The sequence below is a fragment of the Panthera tigris genome, chromosome C1, assembly GCF_018350195.1.
Source record: "Panthera tigris isolate Pti1 chromosome C1, P.tigris_Pti1_mat1.1, whole genome shotgun sequence".
NCBI classification, from domain to species: domain Eukaryota; kingdom Metazoa; phylum Chordata; class Mammalia; order Carnivora; family Felidae; genus Panthera; species Panthera tigris.
The window spans coordinates 52978724-53005261 of NC_056667.1; the positions used below are offsets into that span (position 1 = coordinate 52978724).

The 26538-nt window shown below is 35.0% G+C and overlaps 1 protein-coding gene across 2 annotated transcripts in view; it reads left to right on the plus strand.

The window, feature by feature from the left end:
- The window catches only part of RAVER2 (ribonucleoprotein, PTB binding 2), a 94623-nt gene that overhangs the window by 52065 nt on the left and 16020 nt on the right, over positions 1-26538 (plus strand). For both annotated transcript variants that reach the window (XM_042997474.1, XM_042997475.1), the window contains exons 6-11: positions 2052-2137; positions 3774-3875; positions 4033-4144; positions 6500-6768; positions 14355-14466; positions 16062-16198. In XM_042997474.1, coding sequence (XP_042853408.1) covers positions 2052-2137; positions 3774-3875; positions 4033-4144; positions 6500-6768; positions 14355-14466; positions 16062-16198 — 818 coding nt within the window. The remainder of the gene's footprint in view (positions 1-2051; positions 2138-3773; positions 3876-4032; positions 4145-6499; positions 6769-14354; positions 14467-16061; positions 16199-26538) is intronic.

Sequence of the window (26538 nt, forward strand, 5' to 3'; positions counted from 1 at the left end):
GCATTGAACTGGTAAGAATGCACATCTTTGCCTTGTTTCTGATCTTGAGGAGAGAACATTCATTCTTTTACTGTCATATTAGCTATAGCTTTTTCACAGATTTGCTTTTTCAAGCTGAGAAATTTGCCTTCTATTTCTATATTGCAGAGAAATTTTGTCGTGATAATTGCTAGAATTTATCCAGTGCTTTTATCCATTAATTGAGATCATCATATGTGTTTTTTGTTTTTGTTTGGTATGCTAGCATAATGAATTACATTAATTTTTGAATGTTAAACCAACCTTTTATTACAAGGGTAAACCTCATTTGGTCATGATGTATTATAGTCCTTTGTACATATTGTTGATTGATAGTGTTGTTCAGGACTTCTTGAGGGGAGGATGGGGCACAATGGAAGAAGTTAAGGATAAAGGCAGTTATATGTGAGACTGTAGACATTTCCAGAGTGTTTTGATTCTGGTGGTGGTTGTTTTAAACTGGGAAATACTGTCTTCATTAAAAGCTGTGAAAAAATATTTTTTAATGTTTTAAAACAAAATACAGTGACTAACTGAAAAAAAGAGAGGAGTTGGTGTTGAAATCTCTAACCATAATTGTGGATTTGTCTACTTTTTTAGTTCTAGAAATTTTTGCCTTCTGTATTTTGAAGCTTTGTTATTTGAGGCACATTTAAGATTGTTGTATCCTCCTGATGACCCCTTTATTGTTATGAAATGACCGTTTTATCCCTCTTTCCTAATAAACAATCTGTCTTTATAAACAACTCAGCTAATGACCTAATCTTCCTACCACCTGTTGTGAAACAGGATCCTTCTAAAGAAAACAATTTGCTCTAATTTTATTTTTGAGAGAGAGAGGGAGCAAGAGAGAGAGAGAGAGAGCAAGTGTGAGCGCACATGAGTTGGGGAGGGACAGAAAGAGGCACAGAATCTGGAAGCAGGCTCCAGGTTCTGAGCTGTCAGCAGGGCTCGAACTCATGGATGATGAGATCATGACCTGAGCCGAAGTTGGAAGCTCAACCAACTGAGCTACCCAGTTGCCACCAAAGAAAACACTTTTGAACAGTTTTCCAAAGATGGACTAGTTTAGCAAGTAATAAAAACTTGTGCTTTTTAAAACATGGGATAAACTTGTAGACATGTTATATGTGAATTTCAAATATTTTTGGTCATTAGATTAAATGCTTTTTTTTTAAGGCACTTATTTTTTTCCCTTTCTTTTTTTTTATAAATAAGACAACACAATTCTTTATTTTTTTAAAGTAAGTTCTCCATCCAATGTCAGGCTTAAACTCATGACCCACAGATCAAGAGCCACATGAGTCACAAGTTCTACCAACCGAGCCAGCCAGGCTCCCTAAGATGAAATGCTTTTTGAAGCACTTTCTATGCCTGACCATTCCTAGTTGCTTTGTAATAATTAGATGAAATTACTTCACATATTTTCTATCTCATGGTTCTGTCTATATATTATTTATTTTGAAAACATCTCTTTTAATATATACTCTGGTATTTGTCGTCAGGCAAACTTGGTAAAAAGTGTGGCTATTTATTCCTTTTATCAACTATGTATTGTTTCTTTTGTTTTTATTATATAAATATTTTTATGTACATATATTCTCTTCTTAAATGGATTGTAAGCTCTTCAAAGGAAAAGACTGTATGTTCTTGGCTTTCCCACCCACCCTACTCCCTGCCAACATACCCCAAAAATCTAACACAAATATGGAGCAAATGACAGGGGTTCAGTTAGTATTATACTTACTCTAATACATGGAGTTAGTTTTGTTGCTCAAAGAACTAGAGAAGAGAAAGCCTAGGGTTGGTGTTTTATTATCTTGACAAGAAGGTGTTGGGATTTGAAATCAAATTCTGATTTTGAATCACGGGGAAGGGAGCTTGTTACTTCTTGTGTGACAAGGTCAGTATATAATTGACCTTTCAATAAACTTGTTAAGTTTTAAAAACTATATTTATTTACCCTTTTTGGAGTTTATTTGTTTTTGAATCCCATGTATGTCATGAAGTTAAATATTTTATTTTCTTAAAAGCAGTTCTTGGAACACCTCACAGCTTGCCACATCTGATGAATCCATCCATCTCCCCTGCATTTTTACATCTGAATAAAGCACATCAGGTATATAAATGGCATTGAGTACTGAAGTATCAAACATTTGGAGTGACTCATTTGTTTGCTCTTAACATTTAAAATTCTTGAGAAGTTAAATGAGTATTTCATCTCTAAAAAAAAATTCTTAGTAATAACTATGGCTACATGAAAACACAGGACATCAGATCAAATTAAGCTGATCAAAGCAGTATAGTTCTGTTTATAGGGCATTAAGGGAAGAGAGGTGTATTTTGTGGCATATTTTTCTAGAAATAAGTAGTAAAAACAAGTCTTATGTGGTCTTAAAGTATTCACAGAAAGAAAAAAATGAATGAATGTGAACTCTTAATTTTTAAATTTTAGCCCATATGAAAATAATTCATACAAGAATAAAAATATTTTTCTTACCTTCTTCAGATAAGTATTTTAAAACGTATTTGTATATAAACATAATATTGGAGATAAATGCTACTCATTAATTTCTGGTACTGCTTAAGGCTGTGTCTATATAGAAGCCTAATTACAAATCCAACCTAATGTATGATAGATGATTAATGTAGCTTAATGAATGAGTAGTCCTAAACTGAGCTTTGGAAGAGAAGGTTTATCTTTTATTTATTTTTCATTTTTGGAATCTAACGTAGGACCTTGTACATTAGAGGGTCTTTATTCATTCATTTAGTCAACATATTGAGAATCTAACATGTACTGGACACTGTGCTGGTCATTGAGGCTATAGCGTTGAACAAAAACATTCATGGTCCTTTGTTCTTGAAGAATTTCAACAAATATAGAAAACAAATGTTAATTATAATAAGTTGTGAAGAGTGACATGAGAGGGGAGTTCAGAGTACTGATGATATTCTCTTTATTTTAGAATTAAGACAAGAATGCTTAATTTTGCCCAGAAGGTCTATCCAAGCTGGCCTCTGCTGCCTCTCCTGTTCATTGGGTATCACTATCCCAGCAATAATGGCCTGCTTTTGGTCCTCGAAGGACTTTGCTCTCTTCTTGTTCTTTGCTCCTGCTGCTGCTTCTACCTGGAATGCTCCCCACCTCAATACCACCTAAGTCCCCCAGACTTCACCTAGTTCTTTCTCCACAGCCTTCAGATCTCTGTGCAAGAGTTAGTTCCTCAGGGAAAATTTCCTTGAATTCACCAACCTAAATCAAATCCCCAACTATTCTCATAGCTCCTGTATTTTTCTTTCACATACTCATCACCATTTGTAATTATATGTTTTTAATGTTAATGTCTCCCTCCCTCAGGAACCTCTAAGATCTGTGAGGGCAGATCGTATTTTGTATTTCACATTATGTAGCACTGTACCTGGCACACAGTAAGTGCTCAGTAAATATGTGTTGGATGATTAAATGAATAAATAAATGATTGAATGACACTGACATAAAGCCAAAAGGGGGTGGGGGGGAGGAAGAAGGATGAAAGAAAAAAAGATCTGGAGTTAGTTCTATGACCACATAATTACATCTTGTATACTATTAAAAGAATTAATTAGCATTGCCTGAAGTAGGAAAGTAGGATATTAAGAAGCTATTGGCTTTTGCTCAGATCAACTGGAGAACTGAACTTTAAAATGAATTGGGTTCTGTGAAAAGTAGCTTTTCAAAATTAAACTAACTTGATGCTTTATCATTTTCACAGAGCACAGTTATGGGTAATACTTCTAATTTGTTCCTTCAGAATCTTTCTCATGTACCATTGGCACAGCAACAATTAATGAAGTTTGAGAATATTCCTAATAATGTAAGTATGGCATTGTTTTTTTCTTTGGAATTGAGTTCATTCCTTTTCTGTATTCAGGCTGTCAGATTGTTTATGAACATTCACATGTGTAGCCTTTTCATTTGGTGATATCCTGCTGCCATGAGCAGAAGTCTTATTTTCTTTTCTTCTTTTGCAGAAACCGGGCTTACTTGGAGATCCCCCAGCCATGATACTTCAAACCACAGTAGGGATGGGGTCAGCGCTTCCTTTGAAAACAGAGTTGGGTCATCATGGAGAAGCACATAAAAGTAAATGACATGCATTTACTGAGAAGTCTGGAAACAATCAGATTTGAGATTTAAAGATGGTTTACCTATATTCTGCTTTTATTTACAGAAAGGTTAAATTTGAGTTTTATTCAGTCATTTAAAATTTTAAGAGCCCTCTTGGCTTTTCTATTTTTCATATAAGAAAACTATTGATAAGTTATTGATGGACTTGCTTCCATGCCAAGATCACATTTTCCCTGTTGGATATGCTTTAATATTTGATGACTGTTCACAGCAGCATGAGGCAAAGACATAGATCCCTTTGAGAGTGACGTGCTGCCCACTGGGCTGACAACATATTACATAGATATCCATTTAATTTTTGCCTGAATAAGAAACCCTTAGCTTTTAAAGAAATATGTGGTATTTTGGTAAACTTTGATGATTTATTTGTATTATTTTTTAAATGTGATCTCCAAACTAGTAGTCGAAGAAAAATAACAACATGTGTACTCTGTGTTTCTGAAAAGATGACAAATTTAAACATTTTTTAAAAATGTTTATTTATTTTTGAGACAGAGGGAGACAGTGCGAGTGGGGGAGGGGCAGAAAGAGGGGGGAGACAGAATCTGAAACAGGCTCCAGGCTCTGAGCTGTTAGGACAGAGCCCGATGAGGGGCTCGAATCCACAATTGTGAGATCATTACCTGAGCCGAAGTCTGACGCTTAACCAACCGAGCCACCCAGGTGCCCCTGAAAAGATGACAAATTTAAACAAAACAATTATTTTTTAGAAAAACAAAAGCATCTGGTATACCAAGATTTCTTATTGGAATGCGACTTGAAAGGAACTTTCAGTTTGAAGTGTAATTGAAATTTGTCTTAAGTGATTATGCTGGGAAAAGAGAAGGGCCACAAGTAATTTAAAAAAAAAGTCAATTAAATATAGGGTAGTATATTTTGCCTTTGCAGGAAGCCAGCAAGTCAAATGATCAAATAAATCCACCAATTCTGATTGTTTAAATTGACTGGGTGAAAGTTAAACTAGTATACAGACAGGTGTAGAAATTTTTATGGTATGATGGAGCCTTTTCCAAAAATTAAATTTTATATCACTAAAAGTTCATGCAGATGTTTAAAAAAAATTTTTTAACGTTTATTTATTTTTAAAAGAGAGCAACAGAGAATGAACAGGGGAGGGGCAGAGAGAGAGAGAGAGACACAGAATCCAAAGCAGGCTCTAGGCTCTGACCTGTCAGCACAGAGCTCTATGTGGGGCTCAAACCCACTATCCGTGAGATCACGACCTGAGCCGAAGTTGAATGCTTAACCGAGAGCCACCCACCCTTCATGCAGATGTTTATTATTTGTGTTGGGTTAAATAATAAGCTATTTGCTTTTGCATAAACTGCTTTAAGAACATTTAAAATTCAAAATGTCCAAATAAATACATTGCTAGAAGAACTGAAGTATCCACCTCTATTTAGTACTAGAAATAATTTAAGAAATTTGTTCAGTGAATTTGTAAAATATAAATTTGACTTAACGTACTTATCAAAATTAGCTCTTTTCTTCTAATTGTGAGCCATAGATTTTTAAAAAGTGGAATGGTTCAAAATTTTCCTATTAAAATTTTCATCTCTTCCAGAATTTCTTGGTATTTCCTGTAAATAAAAATGTAAAGCTTTCATGTGTTAAATTGGTGCCTATCTATTCACAAATATTACAGTTTTTTTAAACCAGGGTTATGCTGATGTTTAAAAACCAGGTCTCTAGGTCTAAAAAAAAGTCTTGATTTTCATAGCATTTGTAGAGGTCTATGTGTAAGCACTACAAGTCATGGCCAATTGCACACTACCCACATGAAGACACTGAATTCAGGAGCTGGGAAAAGATACCCATAGTCAGCTGTTATGAACTGGTACAAGTTGGCTGACCAAAACTATTGTTGGATTTAATTTAACTTTCTTTTTAAGTGTCAGAGAATTTTTTCAGCTGAAGACTTAATTATTTATGGAAGCAGGCAAATTACAGTGATTGGGCATTAAAACACAGGCACCTGATGTAACTTAAGGGCCAAAAAGTATACACATTTTGCTCTCATATTTTACAATATACAGCTAAAACTTGGAGTTAAAAAATATCCTTGAGATTATCCTGGAAGTTGTTGAAAATAAGGAAAGCATGATTACTGTTATAGGGTTTGTTTTTATTACCCCCATATGGAAACCTGCTACTTTACAACCACTAACTTCATGTTTTAAATATAACTCTTCTCTAACGGGCACAAAATAGTTTTTTCCACATTTTGCCCATAACTTAACAAACATCCAAAGGACTGTTGTGAAGAACTCTTGTCTAATCAAACCTTTTTGCATTTGTGGTTTATTACAGCATCTAATCTGATTCCAACTCAAACAACTATAACAGCTGGAATGGGCATGTTACCATTCTTTCCAAATCAGCACATTGCTGGACAAGCTGGGCCAGGGCACGGGAATACTCAGGAGAAACAGCCAGCCTCGGTGGGGAAGGCAGAAGGAAATTTCTCAGGGTCACAGGCTTATCTTCAGAGCTTTCCAAACCTTACTGCAGGAGGCTTGCTGACAGGACACCATAAGCAACAGCAGAGTCAGCCAAGAGGCTCGGAGATAAGTTCAGGGGTAAGAAAATTGTGTTTATGCATATATAGACACACACAAACACACAAGTACACACATATACATGTGTATACTACATATATGTAGATAATACGCAGGAATATATATGTCTATTCTTTTAAAATTTTTTAAATTCTAATTCTAGAGGATTCTAATTTGGGACTTATTTTACAGGTAATGTAATTTATGAAGTATCATAAAGTATCTTCAGTATTTTTAAATTCCAAAGAAAGTTAATAATATACTTAAAGTATAGAAATGTGGATTACAAACTAGATGATTGATATATCAATGACATGATTTTTTCATAGTGTGCATTTACTTCTCAAAATAGAAGAAAATATTGCACTCATAAAACTGTTATTATAAGCAAACAACCCATCTTTTGATAAGTTATGCCAGCTGATGTTTGTGACTATGCTTAATTACTTACCAGTTTGTAAATAAAATAATTTCAATTTGAAGAAAATGAGTTTTTTAAGTATGTAAAATAACTTAAATATGGATTCTTTATTCTTCTAGATACTTTTCTAAAATTCAGTATTTCAATTAGAATTCAGAATTCTAATATTCACAAATGCTTGATATTTTAGAAATGAAATATAAACCAAGTTCAAAATTTGTAGTTTGGAAAAGCTTAAGAGTATCATTAATACTTATCTAATGATATGTTATTTATGAGGCTTTCTAATGAAATAATAACGCTTTTCAAAATGTTAATTTTTTCTACTTTAAATTTATACTCTGTAACTAGGTATTAGTTTAATATGTAAAGGCAAAACCAATTTTATCTGAAAAATGTCGAAGTCAGTTATTAAACTCTGGTCTGCTCAAAAGAATCTAATCTCTGTTTTAATTCTGGAAGTTTTACCCAATTATTTTATTTGTTCTTAGACCAGCGACATTTGTAAATGTTAAACTTGGTAGGCAGAATAAAGTACATTTAATTTATATTCATACCCTGAAGTACCCTTTGGTTTGTAAGTATTATAAAACTCAGGTTATAAGCAGCATGTGAGGAAAAAAAATTCATGTAGTTGGCTGTATTGAAATGTCAAAATAATTAGATTAATTTGGAGGTGGTTTTATTGTCAACTAGTCATAGCAGCAGATATGGATGGGATGCCCTACAATTGTTCATTGAGAAAGCTAAGGCAGATCTTGTAGAATGAGTTTTAAAAATTTATCTGCAGTATTAATTTTGGGGGTTTTTGAGGGAAGTTAAACAATTGGAACTCATATATGAATATGCTATATCTTTTTGCACAGAAAGCACAGCTCTTTAGAAAAGCTTGATCTGGGGTGATTCACATAATGGGCAGAGTCTATCAGGAGGAAAACAGCCAAAGTGGTGCAGGGCCAGGAAAACAGGTTCTGTGAAAAAAATTGAGGGAAATGGAGACATGTAACCCTGAAAGAGAAGACAAGCTGGATATCTATTTAAAAAATATATTCTCAGACTAGTCACAGGGTATTTTGTGTTTCACCAGTAGGCAGAACTAGTCCAGTAACTATGAGCTACAGTAAAGCATTAGGCTTTATACAACAAAATAGTATATTAGGCTTAATACAACAAAGAGCAGTTGAAGCTTTCACACAAACAAAAAGCTTGATTCTTTCACTAAGATGTGACTGTCCTGTCACTGAAAACAATTAAGTAGACATGAAATGAGCATTGGTACAGATTGCTGTAAAGTGATTCCTCTTTTGACAGTAGGGGTTTGGGCCAGGTAATTTCAAAGTGTGTTTTCCAAGAATGAAGCAAGAAATTTGATTTTGTTAAACATAATTGGTTTCATTCAACTTTAGATTTTTAGACTTACGTTTTTAAGAAATTTTTTTGTTAAGGTATAATTGACATACAGCATTATATTAGTTTCTGATATACAATATAAGGATTTGATACATATCACACATATTACAAAATGACCACCCCAGTAAGTCTAGTTAATATTCATTACCATACATACATACATTATAATTTTTTGTGTATGATGGGAACTTTTAAGATTTGTTCTCTTAGCAACTTTCAAATATGCAACGTGGTTTTATTAACTATAGTCACCATCCTGTACATCACATCCCCATCATTTATTTATTTCATAACTGGAAGTTTGTACCTTTTGACTTTTTTCACCTGTTTTGCTCACCTCTGTCTCTGATAAGCACCCATCTGTTTTCTGTATCCATAAGCTTGTTTTTTCTTTTCTTTTTTTTATTCTGCATGTAAGTAAGATCATACAGTATTCGTTTTTCTCTGTCTGACTTTTTTCATTTAGCATAATGCCCTCAAGGTCCATCCTCATTATCACAAATAGCAAGATTTCTTTCCTATTTAAGGCTGAATATATACACACTTTTTTTTATTCACCCATCAAAGAGCAGTTCTGTTGTTTTCATATCTTGTCTGTTGGGGATAGTGCTTCAGTGAACATGAGAGTGCAGATGACACTTGAGACAGGGATTTCATGTCCTGTGAATATATACCCAGAAATGGGACTGCTGGATCATACGGTAATTGTTTTTTTTTTTTTTAATTTTTTTTTTAACGTTTTATTTATTTTTGAGACAGGGAGAGATAGAGCATGAACAGGGGAGGGTCAGAGAGAGGGAGACACAGAATCTGAAACAGGCTCCAGGCTCTGAGCTGTCAGCACAGAGCCCGACGTGGGGCTCGAACTCGCGGACCGCGAGATCATGACCTGAGGCGAAGTCGGCCGCCCAACCGACTGAGCCACCCAGGCGCCCCAATTGTTTATTTTTTTTAGGAACTTCTATACTGTTTCTCATTATGGTCATATTGCTTTTCTCTCATTCAGTAGATTGTGTTTTCATTTGCTGTACAGAAGCTTTTTAGTTTGATGTAGTTCCACTTGTTTATTTTTACTTTTGTTGCCTTTGCTTTTGGTGTCATATCCAAAAAGTCCCTGCCAAGACTAATGTCAAGGAGTTTTTTTCCTATATTTTCTCCTAGGGGTTTTATGCCTTCTGATCCTATGTTTAAGTCTTTAATCCAGTTTGAGTGAATTTTTGTGTGTGGTGTAAGATCAGGGTCCATTCTCATTCTTTAGCATGTGGACGTCCAATTTCCCCAGCACCATTTATTAAAGAGATGTCCTTCTTTCCATTGTGAATTCTTGGCTCCCTTGTCAAAGATTGAGCACATATGTGTGGGTTTATTTCTGAGTTGTCTATCTTACTTGATAATGATGTACAATCTTTTTAATATATTGCTGAATTTGGGTTGCTAGTATTTTGTTGAGTTTTGCATCTGTGTTTATCAGGGATATTGGTCTGTAATTTTATTTTCTTGCAGTATTCTTGCTTTGGTATGAAGGTAATGCTGGCCTCATTAAATAAATTAGGAAAGTATTCTCTCCTCTTGAACATTTTGGAAGAGTTTCAGAAGAAATGGCATTAATTTTTCGTTAAATGTCTGGTACAGTTTACCAGTGAAGCCATCTAGTCCTGTTATTTTCATTGTTGGGAGGTTTTTGACTACTCCTTACTTCATTATTGGTCTGATAAGATTTTCTATTTTTCTATTTTCTATACCTTGATAGGGTATAGGTTTCCAGGAATTTATCCATTTCTTTGTAGGTTATCCAATTTGTTGGCAAATATTTCTTGGTAATAGTTTCTTACAATCCCTTGTATTTCTGTGGTATCAGTTTTAATGTCTCCTCTTTCATTTGTAACTATTGGAGTCCTCTCTTGTTCTCTCGGTTAGTCTAGTCAGGGTCTATCCGTTGTGTTTATCTCTTCAAGATGCCAACACTTAGTTTCATGGATCTTTCTAGTCTGTATTTCATTTATTTATGCTTTAATCATTACTATGTTCTTCTTTATGCTAATTTTGGGCTTAGTTTGTTTCTTTTTCTGGTTCCTTGATGTATAATGTTAGGTTGTTTGAGATCTTTTTTCTTCATGTACGCATTACTATAAACTTCTTTCTTGGAACGCTTTTGCTGCATCCATAAGTTTTGGTATGTTATATTTCCATTTTCATTGGTGTCAAGATCCTTTTTGACTTCTCTTTTGATTTCTTCTTTGACCTGTTGGTTGTTCAGGAATGTGTTGTTTAATTTATTCATATATAAATTTTCCAGTTTCTCTCCTGTTTTTGATTTCTGGTTTCATACTACTGTGGTCAGAACAGTACTCAATATGATTTCAGTATTCTTAAGTTTGTTCAGACTTATTTTGTGACCCAACATGTGATCCTTCCATCCTTCCTTCCTTTCTCTCCCCCACTCCCTCCTTTTCTTTCTTTCCTTTCCTTCCCTTCTCTTTTCTTCTTCCTTCCCTCCTTCCTTCCTTTTCCCTCCCTCCCTCCCTCCCTTCCTTTCTTTCTTTCTTTCTTTCTTTCTTTCTTTCTTTCTTTGCTTCTGCTTTTGGTGTCAGACCCAAAAATTCATGGGCAAATATGAAGCCTTCCACCTAAGCTTTTAAGAATTCTATAATTTTAGTTCTTAATTTTGGTCTTTGATTTTTGAGTTTATTTTTGTATGTGGTGTAGGGTAAGGATCCACTTTATTCTTTTACATGTGATACCCAGATTTCCCAGCACTTTTGTTGAAAAAACTGTCCTGTCCCCATTGACTATTATCAAAAATTATTTAACTATATATGCAGGGACTTATTTCTGGGCTTTCTATTCTATTCCATTTGTCTGTGTGTCTTTATGCCAATACTGTAGTGTTATGATTACTGTTGCTTTTTAGTAAGTTTGAAATCACAAAGTATGAGCCCTCTATTCTTGTTCTTATTTTTCACCTTTTTCAACATTGTTTTTACTATTTTGGGGGTCCCTTGAAATTCCATATGAATTTTAGGATAGATTTTTCTTCTTCTGCAAAGAAAAGTTAGAATTTTGATAGGGATTGTATTGAATCTGGAGGTCACTCTGGTTAATATTGACATTTTAACATTATGTCGTCTAACCCATGAACATAGGATATCTTTCCATTTATTTATGTCTTTTATTTCAGCAATGTTTTTTGATATTTTAATATTTAACTCAGCATATTCAAAATACTATTACCAAATGTAATATATACTGAACTACTAAGATACTTTGCATTCTTTCTTTGGTACTAATTCTTTGCGATTTAGTATATATCTTACATTTCACAAACAGCTCAGTTTAAACTGTTCACATTTTGTATGCTGAGTATTCATGTGTAGATAGTGGCTACCGTGTCAGACAGTGCAGTCTTAGATGTTTTCATGGCTTAATCTCTCACTTTATTGAGATTTCTGCTCAAGTATCACTTTTAACCATGTTGTGTAGTTTTTAGTAGACAGGTATTTTTCCTTCTTGGTTTGGTTAATCTTATATTTTATGCTTTTTGATTATGTTGTAAGTGGAATAGTTTTCTTAACTTTCTTTTTGGATTGTTCATTATCAGTGTGTAGAAATGTAACTGATTTCTGCATGTTGATTTTATATCCTGAAACTTTGCTGAATTCATTTACTCCAACAGTTTGTGTCTGTGTGTGTGTGTGTGCGCGCTACTTAGGGTTTTCATGTCATCTGCAAGCAGAGACCATTTTACTTCTTCCACTCTAGTTTGGATGCCTTTTATTTCTTTTTCCTGCCTAATTGCTCTGGCTAGAACTTCTAATATTATGTTGAACAGAAGTGGTGAAAGCAGACAACTTTGTCTTGTTCTTGATGTTAGAGGGAAATATTTCAGTGTTTCACCATTGAGTGTAATGTTTCATATATAACTTTTGTTGTATTAAGGTAGTTTCCCTCTATTCCTAATATGTTGAGCCTGTTGAATTTTAATCATGACAGTGTGCTGAATTTTGTTAGATGCTTTTTCTGCATCATTTGAGGTGATCATGTGGGGTTTTTTCTCCATTCTGTTAATGTAGTGTATTACATTGAATGATTTTTGTATGTTGAATTGTCCTTGTGTTCTGTGAATAAATCCCAGTTGGTTATGGCATATAACCCTTTTAATAATCCACTGAATTTGACTTGCTTGTGTTTTGTTGGTGATTTTAGCACAAATAGTGATACTCGATATCGGTCTGTAGTTTCTTTTTTGTAGTGTCTGTCTGGCCTTGGTACTAGGGTGATGCTGGTCTCATAGAATACGTTAAGAAGTATTTTCTCTTCGTCAGTTTTGTGGAAGAGTTTAAGAAGAATTGGTTTTAATTCCTCTTAAAATGTCTTATTGAATTATCCATTGAAGCCATTTGGTCCAGGGCTTTTCTTTGTCGGCAGACTCTGTACGTTTTAAAATTTTATGATTGATTCTCTTTCATAGCTAGAGAACCCCTGATAGGATAGAATCTGATTACCTTGGCCATGTAAGTACTTTAGAAACAAAATCTGAGAGTACTTTGCTGGCTACCTTTACTCAGTTACTGAATTCTAAGGCATTGTCTTTTCTGGTGCTATATGCTTTCTTTTGGCAAACATCTAATGGTTTTAGCTCCCACCTAGAATCTTAGGGCTCCACCTTAGACTTCTTTTGAGCTATTGTATCTGCTTGACTGTGAATTTCTTAAGGGTAGTATTCCTGTCTTACTCATTTTGGTGTTATCAATACCACAGTGCCTGAAGCATAGTGAACATTCAGTAAACATATGTGAATGGATGAATACATTTACATCTGTGATTTACATATCACAAGCCCTACTTTGGGGCTTATGAAGAGATGCAAGATAGATTTCTCAATCCAAATACAGTAATGTTGGCCAGATAAGGAACAAATAAAAGGAGCTCTGGCTCTCAAATATAGAAATAAGCACTTCAGATTATACTTTCTTCATTCTGTTTGGAGAACAAAATAAAAATTAATTTGGAAATTAAAACTTAGCTGCTAGCTTTAACTTTATTGTAGTAATCTGAATTGTTGTCTTTAAAAATTTTTACCAACAGGGAACGAAAAGCACAAAATTTTGTTGGAAGAAATTGAAATGATCTGAAGAATCAGCCCTTTCCATTTAAGGAAATACTACAAATACTAGAAATAGTATTAAAGAAATATTAGAAATAAAGAAATATCCTTATACCTTGTTATATAAAATTATATTGATAGCATATCTTTTCAAGAAATGTTTCTAGGGTTATCATCTAAATGTGTATTTGGATCTTGTTAAGTCCACTGATTTTGTTTGGTATTATTCTTGGAACCAAAGATAAATAAGCTTTCCTTTATCATTTGGCTGTAGCTGTACAATATAAAATAGACATCTTAATAAGAAAATGTGGATAACAGTATTTCTGGAAAAAAGGTATGGGATTTGTCTTTTCTTATGAAGATGAATTCTCTCCTAATTCAAATGAGAAGGATTTATATGAAGGCCTTTAATTTTCTTTCAGTTCTGAAGTTTTATGGTTCTAGAATAGTTAAAAAAAAAAACAACTAATTGACAAAAATAACAAGTGGAATGTGATAATTTTAATCAATATCCAGAAATATCCCATAACTTAATATGTTCAAATATAAGGTTCCACAGATTTTTATTACACTGGACTGGATTTATTGAAGAATTGGCATTACTCTTTATGTATCTTTATTTTCTTGTACCTCCTAGTAAGCACTTACTCTTTTGTTTTTGATAAATAGGCTGCTTCTAAGAATCAGACTTCACTATTGGGAGAACCACCAAAAGAAATACGGCTCAGTAAAAATCCATACTTGAACTTGGCAAGTGTGTTGCCCAGTGTGTGCTTATCATGTAAGTGAGAGCTCAGTATTAATATTTTGGAGTTGTATTGAATATTTTCTATAATCAGTTTTACTTTAATTTTTAATTTAATGAAAGCAAATAATGCTTATTGACTAATTAAAGCTTAAGTTATGACCAGCCTTTAAATTGAAAGAGTAACTAAAATTAAGACACTTAAAATACATTCTGATTATTTAAGGAAAATATCTTCTGTAATATTTTATTAAGAATATAATTAATTTATTGAATTATTGAATCATAATAGAAAATAATTGAGCAAAGGAATTATTGACAATACTATAATGCTTTGCAATACATATAGAACCGTATTTTTAAAAAAGAGCCTATGTAAGTAATCTATCCAGAATATTTGCAAACTACCCCAAAATATCTGAGCTAATGATAATTGGCAGAGGTTGAACTCTTGTTTACTTTCTTGAAAGGCCTTCTCAGGTCTTCAGTTAGAATAACTTATAATTTTAAAGGAAAATCACAAATGTGGTATATGCTCTGGGTACTGGGATATTCACTACAATGTTGGCTGTCAATTGGTATAACTGAAAAGTACCTTAATGTTCTTCAGTAGTGGAGTGGTTAAATAAAAATTAGTTCATCATAAAATAGAATACAGTATAATTTTTTTGGTAATTGAGGGAGAGCTACACGTACTAATATGAAATTATCTCTAAAGCAAATTAAGTGAAAAAAGCCAATGTAGGAACAAAGAGATTCCATTCATGTTTGTATAAAGCCGTATATTCTTATGTGTGCATACTTAATGTATAAATGCATACAGTAAATTTTGGAAAATAAATTCTAAACTGTTACCTCTGGGAAAAAGAATAGGACTGAATGAAGGAGATTAAAGGTTTTAATATACATTCTTTGTATTTTATAAAGTATCCTCTTAAATGTAGACATTGATTTGTAATTTTTTTAAAGAGCCAGAAAAAAATTTAATGTGCTTCTCCCATGTCACATTTTTACCTCGTCTAAAAATGGATGGTTACAACTATTGCATTAACAAGAACAGTTAGTTTACATTTGGTTTGCCTTCTTTAAAAACATTTTTTTAACTTATTTATTTTTGAGAGAGAGAGAAAGTGAGAGGGAGAGACAGAGTATGAGCAGGGGTGGGGGAGGGTCAGAGTGAGAGGGAGAGACACAGAACTCCAAGCAGGCTCCAGGCTCCGTGCTGTCAGCACAGAGCCCTACACGGGGCCCAAACTCAAGAAACGTGAGATCATGACCTGAGTGGGGTTCAAACTCAAGAACCGTGAGATCATGACCTGAGCCGAAGTCGGGCACTTAACCGACTGAGCCACCCAGGCGCCCCTTGTTTGCCTTCTTTTAGAGATTAGATATAGATCTAAAAAATGTTTCCATCAAAATTATTTATCTATAGGGCAAACTTCCACTTTCAGTTGCTTTAAATGAACAAGACAACATCATATACTACATATTTTTCCCCTGGGCATAATAAATATAGACATATACTGGCTAATGAAAATTTGTGTTCTTTTTGGGAATACAAGTTTTGTATTTTGCTTATAACTTACAATAAAACAACTTTTAGCTGAAAATATGATTGATTTTGCCTTTAGCCCCTGCAAGTAAAACCACTCTACAGAAGACTGGAATTGCAAGCAACATTCTGGATGCAATCTCTCAGGGAAATGAATCACAACACACATTGGAAAAGTGCATTTCTTATTCTCAACCTTTTGGTGATTATGCACAGGTAAATGATTCTCAGGTATTGATATCTAGAAAAATTGGTGCAACTATATATTGAGCTCATATTCCTATAATTGTGATTGTGATTCCTATAATTGAAATTGTGATTCCTATAATTGAAATTGTGATTCCTGTAATATCATAGGAAATATCATAGGAAAGTAAAATTGCATTCATCTATACAATATTCCTTGTTCATTTGGAGTTTTAGGCCGTGTTCTTTAGGCAAGAAATTAACTAGCATTTTACTAGATATTTCCCTCTCAGTGTTTACTCAGTGTTTGTTGACTAGTGGCCAACAAACTATAGACCAAATCCAGCCCACTACCTGTTTTTCTTTTATTAATTTTTTTTAATGTTTGTTTATTTTTGAGACAGAGAGAGACAGAGCATGAATGGGGGAGGGTCAGAGAGAGAGGGAGACACAGAATCCAAAGCAGGCTCCGGGCTCTGAGCTCCATCTCAAACCCACGGACTGTGATATCATGACCTGAGCCCAACCGACTGAGCCACCCAGGTGCCACCCCCCCCCCACCTGTTTTGTAAATGAAGTTGTATTGGAATACCACCACATTCATTCATTTACATATCGTCTGTGGTTGTGTTGTGCCACAATGGTAGAGTTAAATAGCTACAACAAAGACTATAGCACCCACAAGATTAAATATTTACTCTCTGGCTCTTTACAGAAAAACTCTGCTGACTTCTGGTTTTTATCAATGTACATCTGACTAAGGAACCCAAGGAAATGCCTCTGTTCTTCACCCCTGCTTACTGATACAGAAACATGATCATTATTGTAGGCATTATTCTGACATTTAAACCAATCAATCAATAACATAAAAAGTATTATATTCAGAAGGTATATTGTGTTATTATTTAAATAAGTCAATTTTACTTTGGCCTTTTCTCCTTCAGGTTATTTTCAGTGGCTTAAGCAGAGAGTGTATATGTTAGCAGTATAGGATTATATAATCATGAGAGTCTTATAATTAACCATTCTGATTCTTTCTAATTTCTCAGCCTATCAGCTTCTCAGCTCTGTCCTATCTGTGTGAGCAATGCTTCCACTTTGATTTCCTTGGAGCAACTGTGTTTGTCTCATCTGTCTCTAAAACCTTAGAAAAGTAAACCTGTGTGAATTCACTTGGAACAAGTGATGCCTCATTATGCTTTAATGATAGGATACTAGAAACACAAGTGTAATAGTTTCTGTAAAAATGGTGCAGTTGAATATTCGAATACTGTATAATAAAGTCTCTTACCTACCCATGGAAAAGATGGAGAAAACAGATTGAAAGATGATGTAAGTAGGTGGCAACAGACCTATATCTAAGGAATAGTAATCATGAATTAATACAGATACAACTTGGAAAGCATTCTCTTACATGTTTCTTAAGATTCCATTTTTGTTCCTTTATTAATATTTTAAGTAGTAATTGAGATAGGGACATTAATTGTATGCTGATTATACTTACAGGTGACAAAAGCCAAGGAAATTATCAGAGATGTGTGAAATCATTTATAAATAGTTTATAGTTCTGTAAATTAGAAACAGCCTAAATTTCCAACAATTTATAAGACTACGTAAACAAATCATGTCATATTTATCCCAGATATACAATGCAAATATTAAAAATCATGTAAAACACCATGTAAATTCATGGTAAATGTTTCATAATCTCTTATTAATTTTTAAAATTTATATGGTCCTATACAATTTTATCTTTTTTCTTTACAAGGAACAAAATTCACTTTATAAACAGGAGGAAGCACAATAAACTTTTAAAAATTTATTTAAACATGTATGATTTAATTTTTATGTAGCTTTTTTTTATCACTTAATTTTATCATGATACATGTACTTTTAATCCCTTCCCCCATTTCCCCTACCACCTCCTCTCTGTAACCATCACTTTGAGTCTGTTTCTTGGTTTGTCTCTTTTTTCCTTTGCTTGTTTGTTTTGTTTCTTAAATTCCAAATATGAGTGAGATCATATGGTATTTGTCTTTCTCTGATTTCTGTTGCTCAGCATAATACTCTCTAGCTCCACCTATGTTGTTGCAAATGGCAAGATTTCTTTTTTTTTCTTTTTTTTTTTATGGCTGAGTAACATTGCATTACAAATATATACCACATCTTTGTCCATTCATCAGCGGACACTTGGGCTGCTTCCATATATTGGCTATTGTAAGTAATTCTGCAGTAAACATAGGGGTGCAGGTATCCTTTTGAATTAATGTTTTTGTTTTTTTTGGATAAATGCCCAACGCTACTATTCCTGGATCATACAGTTCTATTTAAAAAAAAAATTTTTTTTTAACCTTTATTTATTATTGAGAGAGCATGAGCAGAGCAGGGGCGGAGAGAGAAGGAGACACAGAATCTGAAGCAGGCTCTAAGCTCTGAGCTATCGGCGCAGAGCCCGATGCGGGGCTCACACTCACAAACTGCAAGATCATGAACTGAGCCGAAGTCGGATGCTTAACCAACTGAGCCACCCAGGCGCCCCATAGTAGTTCTATTTTTAATATTTTGAAGAATTTTGATCCTGTCTTCCAAAGTGGATGCACCAGTTTGCATTCTCATCAACAGTGCAAGAAGGTTCCTTTTTCTCCCCATCCTTGCCAACACTTGTTTTTAAAATTTTTTATTTTAGCCATTCTGACAGGTATGAGGTAATATCTCATTATAGTTTTGATTTGCATTTCCCTGATGATGAGTGATGTTGAGCATCTTTTCATGTGTCTTTTGGCCATCTATGTGTCTTCTTTGGAGAAATATCTATTTGTGTCTTCTGCCCATTTTTTAAATGGATTGTTCATTTTTTTGGGTGTTGAGTTGTATATTTTGGATACTAACCCTTTATCAGATATGTCATTTGCCAAGTATCTTCTCCCATTCAGTAGATTGCCTTTTATTCTCGTTGATGGTTCCCTTTGCTGTGCAGAAGCTTTTTATTTTGATGTAGTCCCAGTAGTTTATTTTTGCTTTTATTTCCCTTGCCTCAGGAGACCTCTAGAAAAGTGTTGCTATGGCCAGTGTCCGAGAGACTGCCTATGCTCTCTTCAAGGATTTTTATGGTTTCAGGCCTCACATTTAGGTCTTTAATCCACTTTTGGTTTATTGTTTTGTATGGTGAAAGAAAGTGGTTCACTTTTATTCTTCTGCATGTTGCTCTGCAGTTACTCCAGCACCACTGGTTGAAGAGACAGTCTTTTTCACATTGGATATTGATTCTTCCTTTGTTGAAGATTAGTTGACCATGTGATTGTGGATTTATTTCTGGGCTTTCTGTTCTATTCCACTGATCTATGTGTATGTTTTTATGCCAGTAGTATTCTGTTTTAATTACTACCACTTTGTAATGTAACTTGAAATCTGGAATTGTGACACCTCCAGTTTTATTTTTTCTTTTTTCAAGATTGCTTTGGCTATTTGAGATCCTTTGTGGTTCCATACAAATTTTAGGATTGTTTTTTCTAGTTCTGTAAAAAATGCTGTTGGTACTTTAATAGGGATTGCATTAAATCTGTAGATTGCTTTGGGTAGGGTAGACATTTTAATAATATTGGTGTTTCCAATTCATGAGCATCAATGTCTTGTCATTTCTTTGCATCATCTTGAATTTCTTTCATCAATGTTTTGTAGTTTTCAGAGTATAGGTCTTTTATCCCTTTGGTTAAGTTTATTCCTGCATATTTAATATATTTGGTAAAATTATAAATGGGATTGTATTTTTATTTTTTTTATGCTTTATTTTGAGAGAGACAGCATAAATGGGCAAGGGGCAGAGAGAAGGAGAAAGAATCCCAATCAGGCTCCACATTGTCAGCACAGAGCCCCTCATGAGGCTACATCTCATGAACCCTGAGATCATGACCTGAGCTGAAATCAAGAGTCGGATGCTCAACCAACTGAGCCACCCAGGCACCTCAGGATTGTATTTTTATTATTAGTGTTTAGGAATGCAACAGACCTTTGTACATTGATTTTAGATCTTGTGGCTTTACTGAATTCATTTATCACTTGTAGTGGTTTTTTGGTGGAGTCTTTAGGGTTTTCTATGGATGGTATTGTGTCATCTACAAATCCTGAATTTTATTTCTTCTTTACCAATTTAGATGTCTTTTATTTCTTTAGGTTGTCTAAATGCTGTGCCTAGGACTTGCAGTACTGTGTTGAATAAAAGTGGTGAGAGTGGACATCCTTGTCTTGTTCCTGACCTTAAGGGAAAAGCTCTCAGTTTTTCCCCACAGAGTATAATGTTCACTGTGAGTTTTTCAAATAAGGCCTTTATTATGTTGATATATGTTTCCTCTAGACGTACTTTGCAGAGAGGTTTTATCATGAGTGAACATCATACTTTGTCAAATGCTTTTTCTGCACCTTTTGAAATGATCACACAGTTTTTATCCTTTCTCTTACTGATGTGATGTATCATGTTGATTGTTTTGTGAATATTGAACCATTCTTGTGTCCTGGGGGAAAAAAATTCCACTTAATTGTAGAGTATTGAGGATTTTTGCATCTATATTCACGAGAGATCTTGGCCCGTACTTCTCTTTGTGTGTGTGTGGTGGGGACAGGGGTGTGTGTCTGTATCTGGTTTTGGTATCAGGGTGATACTGGCCTCATAGAACTTTGAAATTTTCCTTCCTCTTCTATTTGTTTGGAACAGTTTGAGAAGAGTGGGTATTAACTCTTTTTTAAATGTTTGGTAGAATTTGCCTGTGAAACCATCTTGTCCTGGAGTTTTGGTTTGGGGAAGTTTTTTTGATTTCTGATTCAGTTTCATTGCTGGTGATTGGTCAGTTCAAATTTTCTGTTTTTCCTCCGCCCTAGTTTTGATAGGTTATTTGTTTCTAAGAATTTATCTGTTTCTTCTAAGTTGTCCAGTTTGTTGGCATATAGGTTGTTTAAGTTTAAACCCATTCTTTACTCCTCTCCCCCAATATTTTAGGTATATGATGTCATATTTTACATCATTTTACTTTATGCGTCCATTGACTGATTTTTACAGAAATATTTTTATTTTTACTGCTTTTGTGTTTACTTTTCATTCTCTCACTTATGGTCTTCCTTTCCACTCAAAGAGTCCTCTTTAATATTTCTTGTAGGACTGGTTTAGGGGTCATGAACTCCTTTAGTTTTTGTTGTCTGAGAAACTCTTTACGCTCCTTCTATTCAGAATGATAACCTTGCTGGATAGAGTGTTCTTGGTTGCATGTTTTTTTCTTTCAGCACTTTGAATATATCATGCCTTTCCCTTCTGGCCTGCAAAGTTTCTACTGAAAAATCCTGATAACCTTATGGGGTTTCCCTCGTGTATAATTGTCTTTTCTTGCTGCTTTTAAAACTTTTTCTTTTTTGCTACTTTTTGCCATTTTAATTACTATGTGTCTTGGTATGCACCTCCTTGAGTTGAATTTTAGAGGGGTCTCTCTGTGCCTCCTGATCTGGATCTACTTACTTTCCCAGATTATTTCCTTAAATAATTTTTTTGCCCTCTTATTTCTTTCTTCTTCTGAGGTCCCTATAATATGAATGTTATTATGCTTGATGAAATCAGTGAGTTCCCTAAGACTGTTCTCAATTTGCATAATTTCTTTCCTTTGCTCAGTTTGGTTACTTTCCATTACTCTGTCTTCCAAGTTATTAATTTGTTCCTCTGTTTCATCAAGCTCATTCCATCAAGTGTATTTTTAAGTAAATTTTATTGTGTTCTTGATCTCTGATTTTTTTTTTTAATCTCTGTGTTGTGTCTCACTGATGTCGTCTACTCTTTTCTCCAGTTCAGGGAGTATCTTTATGGTAGGCATATTACTTCTCTCCTTTCACTTTTGTGTGTTGCTGTGGTTTGGCCCGTCTTTTGGAATGTGTTTCTGTCTCCTCATTTTCTCTGACTTCCTTTGTCTGTTTCTGTGTGTTAGGAAAGTCAGCTACTTTTCATGCTCTTAATGATAATAGCCTTATGAAGAATAGATCCTCTAGTATCCCACAGGGCAGTATCCCCTGTTACCCAGGGCCTGGCACTTCAGTGTCTCCTGTGTGTGTTGCATGTACCATTCCGTTGAGCCTTGGCCTGCTTTTCCTTCAGTCCAGTTGTCTGTAGAGGCTCTCTAGCAAGGTGTGCAACGGTCTGCTTGCTAAATGAGACCTGCCCCTGTTACTGCCAGAACTGAGGTCTCACAAAAGGTACAGGAGATGTGGTCTGGTCTTCTCCGGGATGGGTTCACAGTGCCAAGCCTAGGGCATGTATGACTGGGAAGGGCAGATCTGCTGAAGACCGGGGCTGGGGGCTTGGTGTAAGCAAGGTAGGTGAGGAGAGTTGGTGCCATGCTGGTTCCCACAGATGGCCGTTGTTTATGCTGTGCGGTAGGGAGGGCAGTGGTGCCTGGCAGCTCCGTTGTTCCTGGAGGAGTCTCCCTGTGATCCCTGTGTCTCCAGGCCATGCTCTGAGATGAGCAAATCCCACTCCTTCCTATCTACCCCTGCATTTTCAAACTGCTGGTCTACACTGTATCTGCACAAGCTGTTTATTGTGCTGTTTCTTTAAGGTTGGGGGCTCTGCTTCCTACTGCCATCCAGGCTCTCCCAGAGCTCAGCCTGCTGTTTTTTAAAATTCCAGCCTTTAAGTCCTGCTGGTTTTAAGAACTCATGAAATTTGGCCCCTCTCACGTTCAAAAGGAAATATTGTGGAGATTTGTCCTCCCCATTCATGAGCTCCCTAGTGTGAAAATCTGTTTTCCACTCTTCTCTGCACCACTGACTCCCTCCCCACCACGGACACCACGGTCTGTTTCACTCTCAGACCATGTCATCACCCTTCCTACCTTCTTCATTATAGCCTCTTGCCTGCCTTTAGTTGTGGAGTTTGTTCTCCTGGTCTTTGGGTCATTTTCTAGGTTACTTACACTGAGAGGAGTGTTATGTACTTGTATCCATGGAACAAGGCAATTGTAGAGTTTACCTACTCCACCTTCTGCCCAGCTGACATATATGATTTAATTTTTTCAAGTTAATTTTTTTCCTTACCTTTGCATTCATTTCACTTTTGAAATTTGTTCTGTTTTTTTCAATAACAGTTTTGCTTATTAGATTATTGTGGTTCATTGTATACTTTTCTTAGCCGCAGAAAGACACTTCTGTATTCACTCATGGAGAAATTCTGTGATAAAGATGCCTTTTACATCACCAGTCTTCCTCCTGCCTCCATACTTGCTTACGCAGAGACAATGTGGATGTGGGAATCTTCCCTGGATTCATCATCCCCTTCAACAGTCTCTGTTTCTGCCTTGTGTATGTTCATCAAGTGAGTTTTGTTCTCAGTCTTGTGTTCTTTCATCTTCGTGAAGTGAACTCGATTAGATGTTACTTATGGAATGAAGTAACTAGAAAAAAAAGTGGTCGTGTTTTAGGAATTCCTTTTATTTCCATTGCTGGAATGGAGGGAGAGGTCTAAGGAAAAGAAACCAACATTTTTTTTTTGTTTTTAACACTCGCTGTATGCTTTGTGATGTGAGCATTTAACCTTTCCAACAACACTGTGAGACTGCCTCCCTAATACAAGTGGAAAAGAAGTTAATAATCTTTGTAAGTTCATGCAGTTAGCAGACAATTTCTGTGATAACAGAGTCCACGTTATTTTCATTATACCATGGACGAGTTTCTTCGGGCATGGAAGTAGGGTCTCATAAAAACGTTTTTTTTTTGTTTGTTTGTTTCTTTTGTGTTAGCTGCTATGCATAAGAATTAGGAGAGATGGATGTGTCGAGGTCCAGATGGATATAATAATCCCTAACTCGTATTCCAATATTGGTGAAGTTGCCTGTATCACATTATTTCTCTTGCAGATAACCATTATTAAAACTGGACTAAATATGAAAGAAAAACAACTATCCAAAGGCTTGGGACATGATCAAAAGCAAGCAGAACCCGAAGGGGAATTAGTCCTTGAAAGATAGAAACGGCACTGGATGAGATCTGTCTTTGTGTGGCTGTTTGCCTAACACCACCTGTAGTCCATGCATTTACTGGCTGGTGGGGTCAGAGCACAGAGTTCAGAACCATTAGCAAGGCTGAAAAGTAAGCATGAAGTCGCTGAAAAAGGGGTTGCTTAGGAGCCTCAAAAATCTCTGTGTAAACTCAGGTGAAATACACTTAATTGACCCTCTGAAATATGTTTGTAAGGGAGATTCCAGGTCCTGGTGGAAAACAATAGCTAGAAGATAAGAACTGAGAACAGATTCGATTCCTCCCCTGCACAGAAGAGACAGAGTTTTGGAGTTTGAGTTCAGCAAAGTTATCTCCTTCTTATAAAAAAAAAATCAGTAATCACCAGAGGAAGATTACACATGTATAATCATTATGATATACCATGTATAATGTTCAGTAAATAAACATTACTAGATAACTGAAGAAACAAGGAATGTGACCCACAATTAAGAAGAAAAGTAATTCGGGGCACCTGGGTGGCTCAGTCAGTTGCGTGTCTGACTTTGGCTCAGGTCACAATCTCACATTTCATGAGTTATAGCCCCGCGTCGGGCTCTGTGCTGATACCTCAGGGCCTGTAGCCTGCCTGGGATTCTATGTCTTCCCCTCTCTCTGTCCCTCCCTTACTCCCGCTCTGTCTGTCCCTCTCTCTCAAAAATAAACATTAAAAATGTTTTTAAAAAGAAGAAAACTAATAGAAACTGACCCCAAGATGACCCAGATGTTGGTCTTAGTAGATAAGGTCTTATTTAAAGCAGCGATTATATGTTCAAGAACTTAAGGAAAATAAAGTCATAGTGAATAGGTGGGGATTTTCAGCAAGAAATATACACTAAAAAAGTATAGCAACTCTACAATCGAAAAGTATAGTATCTGGAAACAAAAATACAGTGGATGGGCTTAGCAAAATATTGGAGAAAACAGGAAAAAAGTTATGATTAACATAAAGACAAAAAGATAATTTAGTCTGAAAAACAGAAATGAGAATGAAAATCAGTGAACAGATCCTCAAGACCGGAGGGACAATATCATGTAGTCTAAAATAAGTGTAATTGGTGTTCCAGGAGAAGACAGGTAATGCCACATGAAATATTTGAAAAAGTGTTTGTAAAAATATTCTAAATTTGGTGTAAAAACCCTACAGACCTAACAGGCTGAGACATCTCCCCTGGAAAGCAGGATAAATAAAAAGAACAACTTACCTAGACACATTAGTTAATATGATGAAAACCAAAGTTATAAAGAGAGTATCTTGAAAGCAACTAGATAAAAACAACGCACATTATTCCTAAGGCACAGTTTCTCAGCCTTGGTATTGTTGACATTTTGGGCTGGGTAGAGGGTGGAGAGACTATCCTGTGCATTGGAAGATATTTAGCAGTATCTTTCTTCTACCCCTTAGATTGCTCCTCATTGAGAACGACCGTGTTAAAACAACTGTAATATGTGGGTAAATAAAATACTATATATTTTCTCTATTTAAAAGCAAAACTGTAACATTGTGGTGTGGGGTTTGTAATGTGCATAGATACAACATATTTGGTAATTGTACAAATGACAGTATAGTATGGGGTGAATGAAAGTATAGTTGTGGGATTATTGCATTTTATATGAAGTAGAACAGTAACACTGAGTAGACTGATAAGTTATGGAACACATTATAACCCATAGAGCAACCATTAAAAAAAAATACAAAACAGTATACATAAAGTGTCAATAATTTAATGGAATTCTAAGAACATTTGATTAAGCCAAAAAATATCAGGAAAGGGGGAAAAAAAACCCAGGATGAATAGAAAACAAATAGCTAGGCAGGAAACCTAAACTGAATGATAAGAATAGTTAAAATAGAGTATAAGCTCCAATTAAAGAGGTTTCCAGAGCAAGCTTTGACTATATACTTTCACCGCTTCTATTCAACATTTTGCTGGAAGTTTCAATCACTGCAGCAATGTTTTTTAAAAGGAATGTGAAATGGGAAGGAAAAGTAAAAATGTCTCTCTTTGCATATGATGACTTTGCATGAAAAACCCTTAAGAATCTGAAAAGCAACCAATAAAACTAACAAACTTTGCAAAGTCACATGATAGAAGGGCAGAATGCAGAAATTAGTTGTATTTCTGTGTACAAGCAGCAAACAATTGGAAAATAAAGGTTTTTTTTTTAATTTCCATTTACAACAGCATCAGACATGGAATACATAGCAATAAATTAACAAGATTTGTAAGAACAATGAAAACTACAAGACACTGCTGAGAGAAATTAAACGAGATGCCTGTGAATGGAAAGCTATATCGTGTCAGTGAATTGGAAGACTTAATATTGGTAATATATCAATTCTCCCC